General features: G+C 40.4%; 1 protein-coding gene across 1 annotated transcript in view; it reads left to right on the forward strand.

Moving 5' to 3' along the window:
* Positions 1–23,261, forward strand: part of STMND1 (stathmin domain containing 1) — a 34,767-nt gene extending 11,506 nt beyond the window's left edge. Inside the window, exons 2-5 of the mRNA XM_033219871.1 lie at positions 1,157–1,334; positions 6,813–6,964; positions 21,361–21,492; positions 22,539–23,261. Of these exons, the coding sequence (XP_033075762.1) occupies positions 1,157–1,334; positions 6,813–6,964; positions 21,361–21,492; positions 22,539–22,826 (750 nt within the window). The 3' untranslated portion in view covers positions 22,827–23,261. The remainder of the gene's footprint in view (positions 1–1,156; positions 1,335–6,812; positions 6,965–21,360; positions 21,493–22,538) is intronic.
* The last annotated feature ends 210 nt before the right edge of the window (positions 23,262–23,471 follow it).

Here is a 23,471-nt window from a genome sequence, read left to right on the forward strand (position 1 = left end):
ATTGTTTTAATACCGTAGTACCTCTACTCTCACACTCAAGGCTGAACTTGTCTATCTTGGTATCCTCCAGAATGCTCAGCATAGTAGCTTTTACCTGGTAGATGCCTATTAGATACTATATTTGTTTTCTATTGCTGCTATAGCCAATTCACACAAGTTTAGTGGCTTAAAACAGTAGTCGCCAACCTTTTTGACACCAGTGACCAGTTTTGTGGAAGACAGTTTTTCCATGAACTAGGGTTGGGGGGATGGTTTCAGGATGACTCAACGGCATTACATCTATTGTATACTTTATTTCTATTATTATTACATTGTAATATATAATGAAATAATTATACAACTCACCATAATGTAGAATTAGTGGGAGCCTTGAGCTTGTCTTCCTGCAACTAGACAGTCCCATCTGGGGGTAATGGAAAACAGTGACAGATTATAAGGCATTAGATTCTTTTTTTTTTTTTTTTTTTTTTTTTTTGAGACAGAGTTTCACTCTTGTGGCCGAAATTGGAGTGCAATGATGCGATCTCAGCTCACTGCAGCCTCCGCCTCCTGGGTTCAAGCAATTCTCCTGCCTAAGCCTCCCTAGTAGCTCAGATTACAGGCACTCGCCACCATGCCTGGCTAATTTTTTGTATTTTTAGTAGAGACAGGATTTCACCATGTTGGGCAGGCTGGTCTCAAACTCCTGACCTCAGGTGATCCCCCTGCCTCAGCCTCACAAGGTGCTGGGATAACAGGCCTGAGCTACCGTGCCCGGCTGCATTAGATTCTTAAAAGGAGTAAGCAACCTAGATTCCTCACATGTGCAGTTCACAATAGGGTTTGTGCTCCTGTGAGAATCTAACGCCACTGCTGATCTGACAGGAGGCAGAGCTCTGGGGTAATGTGAGTGATGAGGAGCAGCTGTAAATAAAGATGAAGCTTCGCTGGCTAGCCTGCTCCTCACCTCCTGCTCTGCAGTCTGGTTCCTAACAGGCCACGGACCAGTACTGGTATGTGGCCCGGGGGGGCTGGGGACCCCTGATCTATGGCTTTCTGGGTACTATACAGCCCACCACAGATACTAGCTGGCTAAATATTCACAAAGCAGACCCTGGAACATTGTTTTTATTTACCAAGAAATCTTGATTCTAACAAAGCTGTTCCCTTTTCACAGGCTGATGTTGGTGTGCCTCATAGTAGCGAAAACTGCAACCCCCAGATGGAAGCTGCTCTGACCGAGAATACTGTGGACCCTGCAGAAGGCCTGGAACAAGTCCAGGTGGGAAGCTTACCTGGAACCATTTCAGAAAATTCTCCATCTCCTAGTGAAAGAAACAGATGCAGAAATTCAGGTAACCTCCCTCTGCCCCCATTCACATAGACCTTCACAAAATACTGTTTCTCTAAATACGTCTACAAGGTTTACTTGGTGGTCCTTTTATCATCGCTTTCTGGGCCATGAAGTATGTTAAATGGCAATGTTTTTATCTCTGAAACCTTAGAATTTAGCCTTAGGCCTTCATTACGTGAGTCAAGCATGCTAAGCATTAATCTTCTTGTCGATGAAGTAATTAAGACCATCTTTTAAAAATAAATAAATAAATAAACTAAGAGGCTTTATTGGGAGTTAAGGCCAGACTTTAGGAATGGAACTTGCACAGTTCCAAGGAATTTAAACTCCCACGATGATAATATCTTTCCAAGGAAAAGTTCTACATGTACACAAATAAATAAAACTTACAATAAACTGTTTTCCCTGTCTTTCCCCATCCAAAGTATCAGCAAATATACAACAAAGGAATCTTTCAGAAATGTGAAAGAGGTAGTTATGACTGACTTGTGCTATTTAGAAACTATTTGTGGGTTTTACTATGGTGCGTTTTCCCTCAACTTGAATTACTGCCTGGTGTCGATTTAAGTCATCTTATTTATATTCGGTCAGCCTTTGAAACATATTGAACTTCACAGCCCTCAAGGAAAAGTACTCTTTTTATTTCGGGGGGGAAGACTTTTGCTCCCCACCACTGTTATTTCTTCTCTAGGTACAAGTTGGGATTGGAAAACAGATGGGTTCATACATGCGATTCTATTTCTTGAACTTTCCTGGCACACTCAGGTTATCACAGATTTTCTATTCGCCCTCCCCTTGCTGTTCTGATGTAGTCAGCGTGACCTCTTAGAATGACTAGGAGGTTGAGGAATGCAGCACAGGAATGGCCTCTCCCTCCCTTCTATATGTTAGGTTGACAAATACATCTTTTTTCTTTCCAATAATTTTGTTGATGCAACTTCCCTCTAGACAGCAACATGAATGCTAAATATCAATGTTGGTCACAGACTGCAGAGTGTCAGGCAGACAGGGACCTGGTGACCCAGGACAGTCAGTGCTGCCAGGTGTATGTACAATGTTAAAGAGGGTGACAGGTAAGCAGAAAGGTGTTGAGAGAGAACAGCTAGGGAGGAAGTCAGCCACCAAAGTAGATGTTTCTAAAATGTAGCATCAAGGAGTCCTCAGGAAGCATCTTACCACAGAGTGAGTAGGACCTAATACCCTAAACTTTCTATTTGTCCTCTGCGCAGTTTCCACTCTCTGTCTCAGCCCTTGGCATCCTCCTTTTTGTGTCTCTGCTCTTCAAATCTGCAGAGTATACTTCTTCTCTTTTTGAGACAGAGTCTTGCTCTGTCACCCGGGCTGGAGTGCAGTGGCGCAGTCTCGGCTCACTGCAACTTCCACCTCCCAGGTTCAAGCAGTACTCCTGCCTCAGCCTTCTGAGTAGCTGGGCTTACAGGCAAGAGCCATCACGCCTGGCTAATTTTTGTATTTTTAGTAGAGACAGGGTTTCACCAGTTGGCCAGGCTGGTCTCGAACTCCTGACCTCAAGTGATACACATGCCCCTCAGCCTCCCAAAGTGTTGGGATTACAGGCACGAGCCACTGCACCTGGCTCTGCAGAGTATATTTCTTAAGACCATCAAGTTTAACACTAACATTCCCCAAGTGTTTCCTTTTTTAAAATATTTATTTCGTATAATTTCAGAATCAAGAAAAGGTACAAAAAACAAAGAACACTTATATTCTTTCACTCAGATTCCCCAAATGTTAACCTTCTGCCACATTGCATTATCATATACCCCCTTATACAAGTAGATTTTTTTTTGTTAATAAGTTACAGACATAATGGCAGTTTGCCTTCACATACTCCTTTGTGTATTTCCTAAAAGCAAGGACACAAGGACACTCTTTGCATAATCTCTGTACAAGGATCAAAATTGGGAAATTACTCTTCTTTTTTTTTTTTTTTTTTTAGAGACAGAATTTTGCTCTTGTTGCCCAGGCTGGAGGGCAATGACGCAATCTCAGCTCACTGCAACCTCCGCCTCCCAGGTTCAAGCGATTCTCCTGCCTCAGCCTCCCGAGTAGCTGAGTTTACAGGCGCCCGCCACCATGCCTGGCTAATTTTTGTATTTTTAGTAGAGACGAGGTTTCATCAGATTGGTCGGTCTGATCTCAAACTCCTGACCTCAGGTGATCTGCCCGCTTCGGCCTCTCCGAGTGCTGGAATTATAGGCATGAGCCACCATGTCCAGCCAGGAAATTACCTTTGATGTAGTACTGTTATCTCATCTATAGATCATATTCAAATTTGGTCAATTGTCTCACAACTATTCTTTATAAATGAATTTCTGATGCAGGATCTATCTAATCCAGGATCACATTTTTAATTCAGTCATCTATGGTCTTTAGTCTTCTTTAATCTGAACAACTCCTCAGTTTTTCTTAGTCTTTTATGAACTTGATATCTTTGAAAAGTATAAAACATTTATTTTGCAGAATGTTTATCAATTTGGGTTTGTTTGAGCTTTCCTCCTGATTGGATTTGGGTTATGCATTTTTTTTTTTTTTTTTTTTTTTTTTTGGAGACAGAGCCTTGTTTTGTCACCCAGGCTGGAGTGCAGTGGCACAATCTCAGCTCACTGCAACCTCCGCCTCCCAGATTCAAGCAATTCTGTCTGCCTCAGCCTGTCAACTAGCTGGGATTACAGGTGCCCGCCACCACACTCAGGTTTTTTGTTTGTTTTTAGTAGAGACGGGGTTTCACCATGTTAGCCAGGCTGATCTTGAACTCCTAACCTCAAGTGATCCACCTGCCTTGGCCTCCCAAAGTGCTGGGATTACAGGCATGAGCCAGGGTTATACAGTTTTAGCAAGAATACCAAAAATGATATTGTGTCTTTCTTAATACATAAAATTAAGAGGTACATTATATCTATACTCAACTCATTATGTTTATGGGGAGTTTTGTTTTGCAAAAGTCATTTTTAATCTAGTAACTTTTATAAATGTTTAAAATTCAATTTGGATTTTGAGTCACAGTTAGAAAGCCTTTCCCTACACCAAGGTTAAAGATGAATTCACCCATGTTTTCTTGTATAATTTCACTTTTTACACTTATGCTTATGAAGAGTTTCCAGTGACATCAGAAAATGCTCATATAAATATTAGCTAGATAAGAAATGAAACTGTATGTTCAGTATGATGTCGAACTTATAAAAATAAAATTTTGTATATTAACAATGGTAATCTCTGGGTGGTGAAAGCATAGGCATTTTTCTAATCTTTTACTAGTTTCTGTATTTTCTAAGTTTACTACAGTAACTATTACTTTTATAATCAAAAGAAGCACAACATGGTTTTTAAACAATCTCCAATATTCTCCAATGTCCCAAGAAAGCATGAAAATTGTTGAAATGACTGACATATTCCAGGAATCTCTGTATAAGTTAGTCGCTGTAAATATCAAGCCAAATACTTTAGAGAACTCCAAAAAGAACGGATCGCAATGGTTACAATGATTTTATTACGTTAGCAACAGATGTCAAACATGACATTCCTTTTAGAAACATCCTGGGAGAGAAATGAGGCACTGACAGTGGAGCTGCTTACATGACGTATTTGGGAAACAGTGGGACAGTTGAGAGAGTGAGGGTTGGAGCCAAGCAGACTTAGATTTAGCCCTGCGTAACACACATGCTACCTGTGTCACCATGATAAGTTAATTAGCTTCTCTCACATCAGTGTTTATTTCTAAAATAGGGATGATAATAATAGCACTCTGAGTTGATGTTTGCATTGGATGTGATACAGTGTGTCAAGTACTTAGTGTAGTGCAGGTGCCTAAGTGCTCAGTAAATGATCATTATTATTATTTTGACCCTTCCAAACAAGGCCACCTTCTAACCAAAAAAATAATTCCAGTTCCTTGAAGGGGATTCACTTCTGACCTTGTCATTGAAATCTTCTCCATTGTTTCAAGTTTCTCGTTGACCTCCCCGTCTGACGTGTTTTACTACCCCGTGCCAAAATCTGTACAGAGCACTTTAAAATCAGAAGCGGCTCTATTTCAAACACTTGCAAGAGTAGAAAAAACAGCACTAGACAGATACTGATAGGAGGAAAACTGTTGGATTACTTGCAGTGGCCAATCCTAGAAATCTCTTATACCGGAAAGGTTAATATGTTGAAGTGAGAGACATCTGATTAGTGTGTGTGAGTGTGTGTGAGTGTGTGTGTGTGTGTCTTCTATCTTCTCAGCATAAATTCATGAGAGGTCTCACTGCTAACCACTGAGATTAGAAATTTTCGCCGGGCAAGGTGGCTCATGCCTGTAATCCCAGCTCTTCAGGCGGCCAAGGTGGGCAGACCACCTGAGGTCAGGAGTTTGAGACCAGCCTGTCCAACATGGTGACATCCCATCTCTACTAAAAATACAAAAATTAGGCATGGTGGCACACACCTGTAGTCCCAGATGCTTGGGAGGCTGAGGCAAGAGAATCGCTTGAACCCAGGAGGAGGAGATTGCAGTGAGCTGAGATCTCGCCATTGCACTCCAGCCTGAGTGACAAGAGTGAAACTTAATCTCAAAACAAAAAAAAAAGAAAGAATTTTTTATGGGAAGATGCCATCCACTAAATAGAATGGACTTGGTTACATCAGGACTTCCTGATGATGACAGCATAGAAGATAGCTCACTTCTCAGGACTTCCTATTGCACTGTTACAGACAGGAAAAGCAAAAGTGTCTTTGGCCCAACAGGCCAGCGCTGTTTGTTTTATAATGTGATGGCATAACCATGGCTGCTTATTTGCTTATTTATGTAATTGGATGATTTGTGATGGGGGAGCCTCTCTCATTAGTGCAGCTTATAAAGACTCCCCCATAAACTGTTTCAGTGCTCATTTTTAGAATCATGAATAAAAATTTAGCTAATATCACTCTAACTCCAATTCTGATTTGGTTCAAAGACTCTTTTCAAAAAGGCACACTTTTACTTACGTAGACTTGGCAGATGGCATAATTATAAACTTAGGGTTGCAGAACTAGAAGTCTCTTGGCAACATCACGCTGTTTATCCTTTGTATACAAAGCATGGAAACCAAACCACAACTCAAAGAATCACCAAAAGAATATCTGATTCTTAGCTGTGGTTTAGCTTCATAATTACTCGAGCAAACCAACGTCGTCGTACCCAAGTGTATAAGTGTTGTTACTACAAAAAGGCAGTCCACAGCAGCACACAGAAAGGCTTTTTGTTATCTTAATATGTGATCTGCTAAGTAAACAGTATATTATATTGATGTGTATCCTCTGTAAGAACATGAATAATTTGAACTTCAAAGGATTACAAAGACTTATAATAGAAATATATTAAGTGTTGAAGCTAAGATCTAATTAAGTAGCATGGTTTGTAAGGCATCCATTTAGCATTTGATTGAAAAAAATCTTGATTCTTAAATTTTGCTTTCTTTTTTCTTTTCTTCTTTTTTGGAAGATCTAGTGACCAATGGATTAATCAATAAATCCCAACCCCTAGACAGTCGAGAGCGACAGAAGTCATCAGATATCCTGGAGGAACTAATTGTTCAAGGAATTATACAAAGCCACAGCAAAGTATTTAGAAATGGAGAGTCATATGATGTCACGGCAAGTAATTTTGTAATTAACATTAGCTTATAGTTAAAATTAGCAATAGAATATGATGGATCATGAGTCATTATTTCCAGCATATGCAAGTTACAATACAGATAACAGCATTTATTTAAGTCCCTTAAATTCCCCCCACACCTCCACACACCATCTCATATGGTTTGGTTCTGTGCTCCCACTCAAATCTCACCTTGAATTGTAATCCTCAGGTGTCAAGGGTGGAACCAGGTGGAGGTAATTGAATCATGCAGGTGGTTTCCCCTATGCTGTTCTCATGATAGTGAGTGAGTCTCACGAAATCTGATGGTTTTATAGATGTCTGGCATTTCCCCTGCTTGCACTCTCCTCCCGCCTTCTGAAAAGGTTCTTCCCACCATGATTGTAAGTTTCCTGAGGCCTTCCCAGCCGTGTAAAACTGTGAATCAATTAAACCTCTTTTCTTTATAAAGTTATTATAAATAAACATAATTTATAAAGAAAAATACCCAGCCTCAGGTATTTCCTTATAGCAATGTGAGAACAGACTAATACACCATCCTTCTTTGTGGACTCAGGAATTGCTCCAATTATTAATGATTAACTGATCCAGTAAAACATATATTGGGTTTTACTAAATTTGAGAAACAATAGGCCCCACTGAATAACACACTTTCATTCTTTCAACAGTTTTTCTTGAGCACTACCTATGTAATAGGCATTGTGCGGGCATTAGAAATGTAAAACTGAATCTGATTTATTCAGTAAGAAAATAGGCCCGACAAGTGTTTGAGGTGATGGATATGCTAATTACCCTGACTTCATCATTACACATGTATCAAAACATCATACTGTACCCTATAAATATATACAATTCCATGTCCATTAAAAATAAAGTAAAACTTTAAAAGAGAAAAAAAATAGGCCTAAATGCCAAAGCTAAAACAAATATGGCTATACATTTATCCATATGCACACCCCAAAATCAAACATGAAGAATTAAATAGAATTCTAGAAATTGCTCTACTATTATTTTTCTTTGTTAATTTATCCTGATTAATCTGTCATAGCTTTTCCTCAGCATGAATAATATTTTTACTCTGATTTTAACTAGCTTGGTTAAAGTCTAGAGTTCTAAATTTTTTTTTTTTTTTGAGATGGAGTCTTGCTTTGTCGCCCAGGCTAGATTACAGTGGTGCAATCTTGGCTCACTGCAACCTCTGCCTACTGGGTTCAAGCGATTCTTGTTCCCCAGCCTCCCTGGAAGCTGGGATTACAGGTGCCTGCCACCATGCCTGACTAATTTTTATATTTTTAGTAGAGATGGAGTTTCGCCATCTTGGCCAGGCTGGTCTTGAACTCCCGACATCGTGATTCCCCCGCCTCGGCCTCCCAAAGTGCTGAGATTACAGGTGTGAGCCATTGCGCCTTGCCCTGAGTTCTAAATTGTTAAATAAATTATGTGGAAGCCTGTGAAGAAGATAGCAGACTTAGTTGTTGCTGTTATTTTGTTTTGTTTTCTTGTTTGTTTGGGTTTTTTTTTTTTAAGCCAATGCTCCCAGGCACTCCCAGTAGTCCTTGAAGTACAGGCAGAAGAGAGAAAGTGAAAGAAAAAAAAAAGAAATAACAGTGAAAAGAAGTCAGAGAAAAAAAAGAAAAGAAAAGAGGCCAGAGAAAAAAATGAATGAAAAAGAAAAGAAAGAAAAGGAAATGGTGGAAATAGAGACCAGAAACTACCCAAAGGCTACTTAATGGTTGTCTATCCCTGTGTTGTAGGGAAAACAGTCCATTAGGAATTAAAAACTCATTATTTCAATCAAATTTGCCACCTAGACTGAGTTACTTAGTGTTTGAATAAAGTTAATTTCCTTCTTTGTGTATGGGGAATGTTGAGAACTCATGAATAAAAGCCAAAGTGGCATTTTCTTTTGAAAAAGGAAAATAAATCCTGCAGAAAGTATTTGGGAGAAAGGAAAGGAGATTGCCAAACCTTGTGAATAACATTATCAGGCTGCCAATAATAAGAGGATGTCGGGGGGTGGGGGGAGGGCGGAAAGGAAGGTAAAAATGGATTATATAATGGAAAAGATAATGCCAACATATGACAATTTACATTTGCACAACGCTCTCATGATACAAGGCATTTTAGAGTGCCTTATCTTATTTGAAAGTACTAGAAGAAGGATGGGGTTTTTAATATCAAAGGGGAGAGGAAAGATTTTTTTCTAGCTGTAGGTCAGTCTGTAGGGGTCAGAAAAAAAGAAGGCGTGTCAAAAGAAAAAGGAAAGCAAGTTTGAGAGGAGGCAGATAGATTGTGGAAACATTCAGTAGCTAAACAATGTCTCCTTAAGGAAAATGCTATAGACACTTCGATGTCTGCATACATATGCCAGTAGGAATCACATTAAAACATTCTCCGTGATTCAATTGCCAGAGATGAATGAGTTCTGACTTAGACTTCGCAAGGGAGCCTGCGAGGTTAATTAATATAAACTACCTTGTGAAAGAGATGCACCTTTAAAAAAATAATAACTATGGGCTGGACTTTTAATAGCATCATTAAGTGAACCAAAGATGAAGACTATTTTTCATATTATATAGGCATAGAATGGTTGTTGGGAATGTTCTCAAAAGGATTTAAATGTGACAGCCTTCAGGAATGGCACAATTTTGTTTTTTTGACTTTGGTATTAGGCCAAGATATCCCAGCATAAGCCAGGCTTGCAACAGACCAGGCAGTAACACACAGCTCTCTTGTTTCATCGCCTAATCCAGTGGTCCTCAACCTGCCGGTACATTGGAGTCACCTGGGGATATTTCAGACATCCCAGTGTCTAGGTACCACTTCCTACCACACAGCCTGGGCATGTGGCCCTGCTTTCACACTTCTGAAAGCTCCCAGGCGATTCCCATGGGCAGCCCAGGTTGAGAACTACTGCCCAGAAGTTTCACCAAAACTCTACACAATGCTCCCAAATTCGTTACCAAAGCTGGGAAGGGTTAAAGCATTTGAAATCATTCTTGATTCCCTATTCATTGTGAAAGAAAATTCTGAAATATTCTTGAAAATATACCATTTCAGGAATAGGAACTAAGATTATACTCAGGAAGCCTAAGGAAATAAAAGAGATGCAGTTTCTGTGTCACAGATAAAACTTCTTTCAATTCAGGGGTAACTGAGAACATATGCGTGTCAGACACCAGGTGTCTTGCATATTTTGGGAAGAGTTATGAGGCCAATGTAAAAAGATGAGAATGAATATTGAAGGACTGAGAGGGGAACCGTATTAAGAATGGAAATATTATAAGATAATATTAATCATTAATAATATTAATACTTTGAATATCTAATATTTAATAAGTTTTTCAAACCCAGACTGATAAAACTGGCTAAAAACAAAACAAGAAGTCAAGGGAAACAAAAAAGGGATAGTCAATAAAAAGATATTATGTCAGCAGTTACTACAATGTGGTGAATCTTTTTTTTTTTTTTTTTTTTTTTTTTTTTTTTTTATTATACTTTAAGTTCTAGGGTACATGTGCATGACGTTTATATCATGTATAACTCCCCATGAAAGCCTCCCTCCTCCCCCCTCCCCATGATAGGCCCCAGTGTGTGATGTTCCCCTTCCCGAGTCCAAGTGATTCTCATGTTCAGTTCCCACCTATGAGTGAGAACATGCGGTGTTTGGTTTTCTCTTCTTGTGATAGTTTGCTAGAATGATGGTTTCCAGCTGCATCCATGTCCCTACAAAGGATGCAAACTCATCCTTTTTGATGGCTGCATAGTATTCCATGGTGTATATGTGCCACATTTTCTTAATCCAGTCTGTCACAGATGGACATTTGGGTTGATTCCAAGTCTTTGCTATTGTGAATAGTGCCGCAATAAACATACGTGTGCATGTGTCTTTGTAGTAGAGTAATTTATAATCCTTTGGGTATATACCCAGTAGTGGGATGGCTGGGTCATATGGTACATCTAGTTCTAGATCCTTGAGGAATCGCCATACTGTTTTCCATAATGGTTGAACTAGTTTACAATCCCACCAACAGTGTAAAAGTGTTCCTATTTCTCCACATCCTCTCCAACACTGTTGTTTCCTGACTTCTTAATGATTGCCATTCTAACTGGTGTGAGATGGTATCTCATTGTGGTTTTGATTTGCATTTCTCTGATGGCGAGTGATGATGAGCATTTTTTCATGTGTCTGTTGGCTGTATGGATGTCTTCTTTTGAGAAATGTCTGTTCATATCCTTTCCCCACTTTTTGATGGGGTTGTTTGTTTTTTTTTGTATATTTGTTTGAGTTCTTTGTAGATTCGGATATTAGCCCTTTGTCAGATGAGTAGGTTGCAAAAATTTTCTCCCATTCTGTAGGTTGCCTGTTCACTCTGATGGTAGTTTCTTTAGCTGTGCAAAAGCTCTTTAGTTTAATTAGATCCCATGTGTCAATTTTTGCTTTTGCTGCCGTTGCTTTTGGTGTTTTAGACATGAAGTCCTTGCCCATGCCTATGTCCTGAATGGTACTACCTAGATTTTCTTCTAGGGTTTTTATGGTATTAGGTCTAACATTTAAGTCTCTAATCCATCTTGAATTAATTTTCGTATAAGGGGTAAGGAAAGGATCCAGTTTCAGCTTTCTACTTATGGCTAGCCAATTTTCCCAGCACCATTTATTAATAGGGAATCCTTTCCCCATTTCTTGTTTCTCTCAGGTTTGTCAAAGATCAGATGGCTGTAGATGTGTGGTATTATTTCTGAGGACTCTGTTCTGTTCCATTGGTCTATATCTCTGTTGTGGTACCAGTACCATGCTGTTTGTTACTGTAGCCTTGTAGTATAGTTTGAAGTCAGGTAGCGTGACGCCTCCAGCTTTGTCCTTTTGACTTAGGATTGTCTTGGCAATGCGGGCTCTTTTTGGTTCCATATGAACTTTAAAGCAGTTTTTTCCAATTCTGTGAAGAAAGTCATTGGTAGCTTGATGGGGATGGCATTGAATCTATAAATCACCTTGGGCAGTATGGCCATTTTCACGATATTGATTCTTCCTATCCATGAGCATGGTATGTTCTTCCATTTGTTGTGTCCTCTTTGATCACTGAGCAGTGGTTTGTAGTTCTCCTTGAAGAGGTCCTTGACATCCCTTGTAAGCTGGATTCCTAGGTATTTTATTCTCTTTGAAGCAATTGTGAATGGAAGTTCATTCTGATTTGGCTCTCTGCTTGTCTGTTACTGGTGTATAAGAATGCTTGTGATTTTTGCACATTAATTTTGTATCCTGAGACTTTGCTGAAGTTGCTTATCAGCTTAAGGAGATTTTGGGCTGAGACGATGGGGTTTTCTAAATATACAATCATGTCATCTGCAAACAGGGACAATTTGACTTCTTCTTTTCCTAACTGGATACCCTTGATTTCTTTCTCTTGCCTGATTGCCCTAGCCAGAACTTCCAACACTATGTTGAATAGGAGTGGTGAGAGAGGGCATCCCTGTCTTGTGCCAGTTTTCAAAGGGAATTTTTCCAGTTTTTGCCCATTCAGTATGATATTAGCTGTGGGTTTGTCATAAATAGCTCTTATTATTTTGAGGTACGTTCCATCAATACCAAATTTATTGAGCGTTTTTAGCATAAAGGGCTGTTGAATTTTGTCAAAAGCCTTTTCTGCATCTATTGAGATAATTATGTGGTTCTTGTCTTTGGTTCTGTTTATATGCTGGATTACGTTTATTGATTTGCGAATGTTGAACCAGCCTTGCATCCCAGGGATGAAGCCCACTTGATCATGGTGGATAAGCTTTTTGATGTGCTGCTGAATCCGGTTTGCCAGTATTTTATTGAGGATTTTTGCATCGATGTTCATCAGGGATATTGGTCTAAAATTCTCTTTTTTGTTGTGTCTCTGCCAGGCTTTGGTATCAGGATGATGTTGGCCTCATAAAAAGAGTTAGGGAGGATTCCCTCTTTTTCTATTGATTGAAATAGTTTCAGAAGGAATGGTACCAGCTCCTCCTTGTACCTCTGGTAGAATTCAGCTGTGAATCCATCTGGTCCTGGACTTTTTTTGGTGGGTAGGCTATTAATTGTTGCCTCAATTTCAGAGCCTGCTATTGGTCTATTCAGGGATTCAACTTCTTCCTGGTTTAGTCTTGGGAGAGTGTAAGTGTCCAGGAAATTATCCATTTCTTCTAGATTTTCTAGTTGATTTGCGTAGAGGCATTTATAGTATTCTCTGATGGTTGTTTGTATTTCTGTGGGGTCGGTGGTGATATCCCCTTTATCATTTTTTATTGCGTCTATTTGATTCTTCTCTCTTTTTTCTTTATTAGTCTAGCTAGCGGTCTGTCAATTTTGTTGATCTTTTCAAAAAACCAACTCCTGGATTCATTGATTTTTTGGAGGGTTTTTGTGTCTCTATCTCCTTCAGTTCTGCTCTGATCTTAGTTATTTCTTGCCTTCTGCTAGCTTTTGAATGTGTTTGCTCTTGCCTCTCTAGTTCTTTTAATTGTGATGTTAGAGTGTCAATTTTAGATCTCTCCTGCTTTCTCTTGTGGGCATTTAGTGCTATAAATTTCCCTCTACACACTGCTTTAAATGTGTCCCAGAGATTCTGGTATGTTGTATCTTTGTTCTCATTGGTTTCAAAGAACATCTTTATTTCTGCTTTCATTTCGTTATGTACCCAGTAGTCATTCAGGAGCAGGTTGTTCAGTTTCCATGTAGTTGAGCGGTTTTGATTGAGTTTCTTAGTCCTGAGTTCTAGTTTGATTGCACTGTGGTCTGAGAGACAGTTTGTTATAATTTCTGTTCTTGTACATTTGCTGAGGAGTGCTTTACTTCCAATTATGTGGTCAATTTTGGAATAAGTGCGATGTGGTGCTGAGAAGAATGTATATTCTGTTGATTTGGGGTGGAGAGTTCTATAGATGTCTATTAGGTCCGCTTGGTGCAGAGATGAGTTCAACTGGATATCCTTGTTAACTTTCTGTCTCGTTGATCTGTCTAATGTTGACAGTGGAGTGTTGAAGTCTCCCATTATTATTGTATGGGAGTCTAAGTCTTTTGTAGGTCTCTAAGGACTTGCTTTATGAATCTGGGTGCTCCTGTATTGGGTGCATATATATTTAGGAGAGTTAGCTCTTCCTGTTGAATTGATCCTTTACCATTATGTAATGGCCTTCATTGTCTCTTTTGATCTTTGATGGCTTAAAGTCGTCTGTTTTATCAGAGACTAGGATTGCAACCCCTGCTTTTTTTTGTTCTCCATTTGCTTGGTAGATCTTCCTCCATCCCTTTATTTTGAGCCTATGTATGTCTCTGCATGTGAGATGGGTCTCCTGAATACAGCAGACTGATGGGTCTTGACTCTTTATCCAGTTTGCCAGTCTGTGTCTTTTAATTGGAGCATTTAGTCCATTGACATTTAAGGTTAATATTGTTATGTGTGAACTTGATCCTGTCATTATGATATTAACTGGTTATTTTGCTCGTTAGTTGATGCAGTTTCTTCCTAGCCTCGATGGTCTTTACATTTTGGCATGTTTTTGCAATGGCTGGTACCGGTTGTTCCTTTCCATGTTTAGGGCTTCCTTCAGGGTCTCTTGTAAGGCAGGCCTGGTGGTGACAAAATCTCTAAGCATTTGCTTATCTGTAAAGGATTTTATTTCTCCTTCACTGATGAACTTAGTTTGGCTGGATATGAAATTCTCGGTTGAAAATTCTTTTCTTTAAGAACGTGAATATTGGCCCCCACTCTCTTCTGGCTTGTAGAGTTTCTGCCGAGAGGTCTGCTGTTATTCTGATGGGCTTCCCTTTGTGGGTAACCCGACCTTTCTCTCTGGCTGCCCTTAAGATTTTTTCCTTCATTTCAACTTTGGTGAATCTGGCAATTATGTGTCTTGGAGTTGCTCTTCTGGAGGAGTATCTTTGTGGCGTTCTCTGTATTTCCTGAATTTGAATGTTGGCCTGCCCTACTAGGTTGGGGAAGTTCTCCTGGATGATATCCTGAAGAGTGTTTTCCAACTTGGTTCCATTTTCCCCCTCACTTTCAGGCACCCCAATCAGACGTAGATTTGGTCTTTTTACATAATCCCATACTTCTTGCAGGCTTTGTTCATTTCTTTTTCTTCTTTTTTTTTGGTTTCTCTTCTCGCTTCATTTCATTCATTTGATCCTCAATCGCTGATACTCTTTCCTCCAGTTGATCGAGTCGGTTACCGAAGCTTGTGCATTTGTCACGTATTTCTCGTGTCATGGTTTTCATCTCTGTCATTTCGTTTATGATCTTCTCTGCATTAATTAGTCTAGCTGTCAATTCTTCACTTTTTTTCAAGATTTTTAGTTTCTTTGCGCTGGGTACGTAATTCCTCCTTTAGCTCTGAGAGGTTGATGGACTGAAGCCTTCTTCTCTCATCTCGTCAAAGTCATTCTCTGACCAGCTTTGATCCGTTGCTGGCGATGGGCTGCGCTCCTTTGCAGGGGGAGATGCGCTCTTATTTTTTGAATTTCCAGCTTTTCTGCCCTGCTTCTTCCCCATCTTTGTGGTTTTATCTGTCTGGACTTTGATGATGGTGACGTACTGATGGGGTTTTGGTATAGGTGTCCTTCCTGTTTGATAGTTTTCCGTCTGACAGTCAGAAGGACTGTCTGTTGGTCTGTTAGAGATTGCTTGAGGTCCACTCCAGACCCTGTTTGCCTGGGTATCAGCAGCAGAGGTTGCCGAAGATAGAATATTGCTGAACAGCGAGTGTACCTGTCTGATTCTTTCTTTGGAAGTTTCCTCTCAGGGGTGGCCACCCTGTGAGGTGTGGGGTATCAGACTGCCCCTAGTAGGGGATGTCTCCCAGCTAGGCTACTCAGGGGTCAGGGACCCACCTGAGCAGGCAGTCTGTCCGTTCTCAGATCTCAACCTCCGCGTTAGGAGATCCACGGCTCTCCCCAAAGCTGTCAGACAGAGTCGTTCGGGTCTGCATCGGCCCCGCTCTTTCCCCTAATGGACTGCAGCTGTGCGCTGTCCGCAGCGGTAGAGTCTACAGAGACAGGCAGGCTTCCTTGAGCTGCTGTGAGCTCCACCCAGTTCGAGCTTCCCAGCGGCTTTGTTTACCTACTTAAGCCTCAGCAATGGCGGGCGCCCCTCCCCAGCCTCGCTGCTGCCTTGCGGATAGATCCCCGCAGACGGCTGGTTAGCAGTGAGGGAGGCTCCGTGGGCGTGGGACCCTCCCGGCCAGGTGTGGGATATATTCTCCTGGTGTGCCTGTTTCCTTAAAGCGCAGTATTGGGGTGGGAGTTACCCGATTTTCAGGTGTTGGTGTCTCAGTTCCCCTGGCTAGGAAAAGGATTTCCTTCCCCCTTGCGCTTCAGGTGAGGCGATGCCTCGCCCTGCTTCAGCTCACGCTGGTCAGGCTGCAGCAGCTGACCGCACCGATTGTCCGGCACTCCCTAGAGAGATGACCCCAGTACCTCAGTTGAAAATGCAGAAATCACCGGTCTTCTGTGTCGCTCGCACTGGGAGTTGGAGACTGGAGCTGTTCCTATTCGGCCATCTTGCTCCGCCCCAATGTGGTGAATCTTAACAGACATGTAAATATTATTTCTTCATTGCTCTAGGGGAAAACATTCTTTTAAATAAAATATTATGGGGAAAATGGAATAAATGCGAAAATACTTTGAGTCTCATGCTCTACCAACTGAACAAGCCGAGCAGCCAAGGAGAATAATTTAAAAATAAGACTTCTTATGTGGAACAATAGTGTATTTAAATATGAGGGCATTTCAGACTTAGATCTGGCTGCTTCTTAGCCAGATCATTATCTTTCATTGAGTTATTTAGAGTGAAATTGAATAAAGGATGTTGAAAATTGAGGGTTCACCTTCATGAAGGTCCCTCTTCCGAAGCAGGGGCATCCCCCATAAGCTAGTCTCTCCCTAGAGGTAAGGAGAGGATCTGTGTCCACCACAGAGCCCCCTTTGTCTTTTTTCTTAATTTTCTTTGTAAGCTTCCTAGTGAACACCACAGTAATTTCATAGTACTCTCTGGATAGCCATCTTTCAAAAATGTTTATGCTAGAATATTTTATGTTTACTTAAGAGTGAAACTCAGGCTGAGCTAGGTGGCTCATGCCTGTAATCCCAGCACTTTGGGAGACCAAGACAGGCAGATGGCTTGAGCCCAGGAGTTTGAGATCACCTGGGCAACATGGTAAAAACCCATCTCTAAAAAAAAAAAAAAAATTAGCTGGGCTTGGTGATGTGCACCTGTAGTTCCAGCTACTTAGGAGGCTGAGGCTGGAGGATGATTGTACCACTGCACTCCAGCCTGGGTGAAAGAGCGAAACCCTGTCAAACAAAAAACCCAATTAAAAAAAAAAAAGAGTTAAATGTGCTAGGCTCACATTTGTAATCCTAGTGCTTTAGGAGGCTAAGCTGGGAGCGTCCCTTGAGTCCAGGTGTTCAAGACCAGCCTGGGCAACATGGTAAGATGCCATTTCTTAAAAAAAAAATTAAGAGTTAAAATGATATGTAAGAAATATAAAATTAAGAAGCTAAGTATCAGATTGTTGAATCAGTGTATTTTTAAACATTCTAATGAGACTTAAGTGACTATATTATAAGCAAACATTGGTTTTATGTACACATGTCAATATGTGTATGGATTGGTATAGACCTCTTCAGAGAAATGTGATTGGCTCTCATTTATCCACATAGGTATTATTGAGTTCGTCTTTTATCCCAAATTCATTTCTCTCTGCCACTTAGCACATCATGGGTCTCCCTACCTGAGGCCCTGTGAATTCACTACTGACCTCTGTGTCTGGTCAAAGTTTATTCCCTTCTCTGTGCAACTTCTGTACTTGGGAACCTGAAGTGTAATTGGAGAATTTGTTCACATTAAATAAGAGTCTCTAACATTATTTGTTGAACCTCATGGAGAGTTTTTAAGGAGGAGGAGTTGACTGAGTTAGGACTCAGTAACGCCAGCTAATGATCAGAGTGACCTTCCCCAGGAGGCCTAACAGTGACAAAACAAGAATGAAGGATCTTTTGCAGGACTGGCCTGTTCTATCCACAAGACTCCCTTAAGGGAATGAAATGAAGACAGGTTCATCCATAGGTCAATAGTTAATTAAGAAAGCTCTGAGGAATGCACAGTGTATGTAAGAAGTAAAATATACAAGTTAGTAGCTAAAAACAGGACTCTAATCTAATTGTAGCATTTTGAACTTGGCAGTCCTCTAAAAGTATTATTTAAGAAAATAATTGAACTGGTAACTTCTGTAGGTTGATTTTGTTGTGGCCAATTTGTTGCTGTTTCCACTGGTAACACCTCTCTAAGCATAAGGTGATCATTGTTATTATTATTATTTTTTTAAAAAGACAGGGTCTGACTACATTGCCCAGGCTGGTCTTGAATTCCTGAACTCAAGCAATCCGCCTGCCTCAGCCTCCTAAAGTGCTGGGATTATAGCGTGAGCCACTGCGCCCGGCCCATTGTTAACATTTTTAAGTGCCAACATTTGATAAATTCTGACTTCATAAAATTCAATTGTAAAGGATACAGATATCTTTCTAGATGATTTTTGTTTTTTTACCTAAAATGTGAAGCTCAAGAAAGAACATGGCTTGCACAGGTAGGATTAACTTCCTCTATGGGGAGGATCATTGTAGGATTAAGCCACGGGAAGAGGTGACCAAAACAGAAAAATTCAAGTTCTCTCAGAACTCCTGATCTCAGAATTTTAGTCAAGGTTCAGGCTCCTATGTATAGCCTAATCTGGCATTTCTTTAGTGGATCTTGGATTACTACTTAATTTTCTTTTAGCCTTCTATGCATGAACATCCCTAAAAAATCATTTTCTTGCTAATTTCACAGTATCTCTAGTTGAGCCACCAAAGCAAGTATTTCCCTCTTTTCAGCGGGTGGTTTTTGCCAGCAGGAAACTCAAGAGCCAATTGTCATAAAAAATAATGCAAAATGATGATGGCAGAGGGAACTTGGTTTGACAAACATTCCACGGTTTTCAAGTAGTGAAAAACTTTGCACCGTATAAACTGTCCGATGGGTCTAAAGGAACCAAAACATCAATACATTTTTTTTTCTTTAGAAGACTTTCTAAGAATCATAGAGTTTAGAGCTGAAGAAAGCTTAATAGGCCTCCACCCCCTTGCTGCTTCACAGTTGAGAAAATTGAGTCCAAAGAGAAGAGCTGCCTGGGTCTCCACTACGCGCTGGGCGTTCCTGCCGCCCCAGAGCTGAAGCTCAGGCCTGCTGCTTGATGGTCCCCCCCGGCTGCAGGCTCTCCTTCCTCCCCTCTGTGCTTCTGTGCTTCGGCCCCTTTCCGCTTTGTCCTGGTTACGAGTTTGTGTTCTACCTTTGGAAAAAGTCACTGCTTTGACTGAATGAAAAGTAGCTATCATTTGCAGGATGGCTACTTTATCCTTTTCTTTCTTTTTTAAAACCAATTCCAAAATATGTATTATTAAACTTATTTTACAAATGAGGAAACCATAGATTGCAGAGTTTATGGAACCATAGAGAATCAATGCACACGCTGGGCGTGGTGGCTCATGCCTGTAATCCCAGCACTTTGGGTGGCTGAGGCAGGTGGAACACCTGAGGTCAGGAGTTCAAGACCAGCCTGGCCAACACGGTGAAACCCAGTCTCTACTAAAAATACAAAAATTAACCAGGCATGGTGACACACACCTGTAACCCCAGCTACTTGGGAGGCTAAGGCAGGAGAATCGCTTGAACCTGGGAGGCGGAGGTTGCAGTGAGCCAAGATCGTGTCAATGTGCTCCAGCCTGGGTGACAGGGTGAGACTCGGTCTCAAAAAAAAAAAAAAAAAAATCATTCAATAGTCCAGCTAGGATTCAAACCCAGGGCTGGCTAAGTCTCAGTCTGGTACCTTGTTTTACTCTGCGCTAAACTGCCTCTCTTTGTTTTATTTTGTCGGTACCTACAGCATTATAGTCTGGAAAAACAATCTTTTAGAAATTACAGTGAATATTAATAGCTCCTTTGTCTTTAAAAAAAAAAGGCTTTAGAGAAATTATCTAGAACAATATTCAGTTCATTTTGTAATGCAGCCTTGGAGTTAACCACCCCCCACCCAGTTGTAATAAATCTATATTTATATAGAAAGATGTCCGTATTAAGTTAATTGAAGAAAGTGAATTGCAGAGCAGTGTGTATAGTATAGCTCCATTTAGGTTTTGTTTAACATTACAGATATCCTTAACATATATATATGTGTATATATATGTGTGCAGAGCAGATATCTGGGAAAGACACACACTAAACTCTTTACAAAGATTCGTGCTAAGGACTGGGATTGGGGGCCGGGTGGTTAAATAGAGGATAAGGAGATGATTTATGTATCAGTTATACTTTTTATAATCCATCTATATTATCTTAAAACCAATTTTTAAAACAAAAACATATACATTAAAACTTTCTTCGTAAATACTTTATGACAATTTTACTTATTTTGGAACTAGAAATTATAATTAGAAAGTCATTATTACCGCTTTGCACTATTGAAAGCGTAGTTGATCATATGAAGTGGGATTTTTCCCCCACTGTCATGAAAATGTTTGTCAAGTTCCTCCAGCAAAGCCCAGCACAGAGTTGTTGTTCAGTAATCGTTAATTATCTCTTTCTACCACAAAACCAGAAGCAATGAGAATTAATCTCTACCCCAGATGAAAGTAACTTGTAGTGTGTGGAATATTATAAAATCATCAGGTTGAACTCTTCACCTTGAACTACAAATTCACCGCCATTCTCCACTGCTTTTCATCTTATATTCATTCTCAAGATTTTTTCCTTCTAAGGGGTCATCTTCTATGTAGTCTAAGAACACCTGCATTCGTAGGGCCTTTTTGTAATAGCCTGGTGCTTTTAAGGCATCGAATAGATCTTATCGTTATAATTCTGTTGTTACCAACTTTTACATCGTTGTTTTTTAAATCTGCCCCTGAAAAGTTAGATTTTTAGAACTGACTTTATTTACTTATTTATTTATTTATTTAATTTGAGACAGGGTGTCACTCTGTTGCCAAGACTGGAGTGCAGTGGCGTGATCTTGGCTCACTGCAACCTCCAGCTCCTGGGCTCAAGCAATCCTCCACCCTCAGCCTCCCAAGTAGCTGGGACTGCAGGCACACACCACCACACCTGGCTAATTTTTTGTATTTTTGTAGAGACAAGGTTTCACTATGTTGCCCAGGCTGGCCTCGAACTCCTGGGCTCAAGCAGTCTTCCCACCTCAGCCTCCCAAAGTGCTGGGATTACATGAGCCACTGCACCCAGCCTAGAATGTACATTTTATATTGTTTATTCTAACTCTTTTGCCCTTCTCCTCTGCCAGTGAATATGATTGTTTCTTCATGTAAAAAAAAATGTTTTTATTCCAGTTAACCATGACTGAGAAGCCATTGAGAAAGCCACCTGCCAGACTGAAAAAACTCACGATCAGAAAGCAAGTGAAGGATTTCACAATGAAGGACATCAAGGAGAAGATGGAGGGCGCTGAGGAGCGCAGGAAGGTACTGAGCTGTCAGATGCTCTAGGCTTGAGGAGTTCACTGTCTGCTAAAATGATCTCATGCCAGACCTTTCCTATCAACAGTTTTAAGACAAATTGCATGGATCTATAATCAGTTTTTTTGTTTTTTTTTTTTAGTAATTTTTTTAAGAGACAAAGTCTCACTATGTTTCCCAGGCTGGAGTACAGTGGCATGCTCAGAGCTCACTGCAACCTTGAACTTTTCAGCTCAAGTGGTCCCCCTGTCTCAGCCTCCTGAGTAGCTAGGACTACAGGCCCATACCACTACATGAGGCTGATTTAAAAAAAAAAAAATTTTGTTTAGAAATGGGGTCTTGTTATGTAGCCCAGGCTGGTCTTAAACTCCTGGCCTCAAATGATCCTCCTGCCTTGGTCTCCCAAAGTGTTGGGATTACAGACATGAGCCACTGTGTCTGGTCTTTAGCTAGGATTTTAATGATCTTTATGCTTTTTATTATATGTTATATGTTTAGTGGGTTTTTCTTAAAAATTTCCTTTCTGTTGTGAAGGAATAAATCAGGTTGGGTGAAAATTACAGTTGCATCCATATAGCCTAAGTAAGCAACATCCAATTCTTGGAATTAAATGAAGTATGGAGCATTCTTCATATGGAAAAAGAGAAACTTCAATAGAGGCTGGGGGCAGGAGGAGAAACAGGGTTGGGTTGTGGTGTTAAACTGAGAGAACCCGCTGCAGAGCATCAGGCTGCATTACTCCTGCTGCATTTTCACCAAGGGCCCCCATAGCCCTCCACATGCCCTTGGCCAGACCCAGCCTTCACAGCTGGGTCCGACAGCCTTCGTTTCCCAGCTCTCTAATTGGCCTATCAGAGAGCAAGAACCAGACTCCAAGCTCCATGAGGGCAGGCCCCATGTCTGCCTTCTTGAACAAGAGTTTCTCAACAAATGTTTGTTATATGGCGGAATAATGACATAGAGAAGTCATGAATGTTCAATACAAGCAATATTAATCACAACTTGTAGAAAGTTATTCAGGCTCTTTTTCATTCTTTAATACTGCATTTCAGACTAAAGAAGAAGAAATAAGGAAAAGGTTACAGAGTGACCGACTTTTGCCTTCAGCCAGTCATTCAGATTCAGCTGAACTAGGTGGGGCTGAGGTTGCATTTGCCAAAGGACTTCAAAGGGTGAGATCTGCTGGATTTGAACCATCTGACCTGCAGGGAGGAAAACCATTGAAGAGGAAGAAGAGTAAAAGTGATGCAACCTTGATTGATAGAAACAAAAGTGATGAAAGTTTTGGGGTCGTGGAGTCAGATATGTCCTACAACCAAGAAGATGACATAGTCTACTAAGCCATTTTTTGTGAATTTCATAAGAAAGCATCCATTCTCCCCATTTGTGACATTTGTAGTATGTCTCATATTCTTTGACTGACTGACCTCATTCCACTGGAATTTCTGCCTTAGGCTTAAGGATGATTGTGTGGGTTGCACAGGCTGAAGGTTAGTTGAGTAAATTAAGTAGCTATGCTAGCTTTAAAAAAATGAGCAAGGGGGAGACTTGACCAGCATAAATATTTGGCACTCTCCTTTGTGTGGCTTCAAACATTATGGAGATGTCTTTAATTTATAAGTGCCTTCAGATTACATGAATAAGTTCATGCCAAATGAAATCCTTCCTGTTTACTCCTGCCTTGTGGCGGGGTCCATCTTCTGCTGGTCCTTTAAGACAAATTGCATGGATTTGTATTAAGTATTTTAATGGTTTGCATGTTTTTTATGCTGTATGTCTATGGTTTTATAAATTTTTTTCTCTGTGTTGTGAAGGAATAAAGCAATGTCTTGAAGTTGGTTGAATTACAGTTTTATCCATATAGTTTATGTTAGCAATATCTAATTCTCAGAATTATATGAAGAATGGAGTTTTCTTCTTGTGCAAACGGAAGAACTTCATTTGAGGCTAGGGGTGGAAGGAAGGAAGTTGTGAGGGTGGGGATA

This window comes from Trachypithecus francoisi, unplaced genomic scaffold, assembly GCF_009764315.1.
Source record: "Trachypithecus francoisi isolate TF-2019V2 unplaced genomic scaffold, Tfra_2.0 Lachesis_group10, whole genome shotgun sequence".
Lineage (NCBI taxonomy): Eukaryota > Metazoa > Chordata > Mammalia > Primates > Cercopithecidae > Trachypithecus > Trachypithecus francoisi.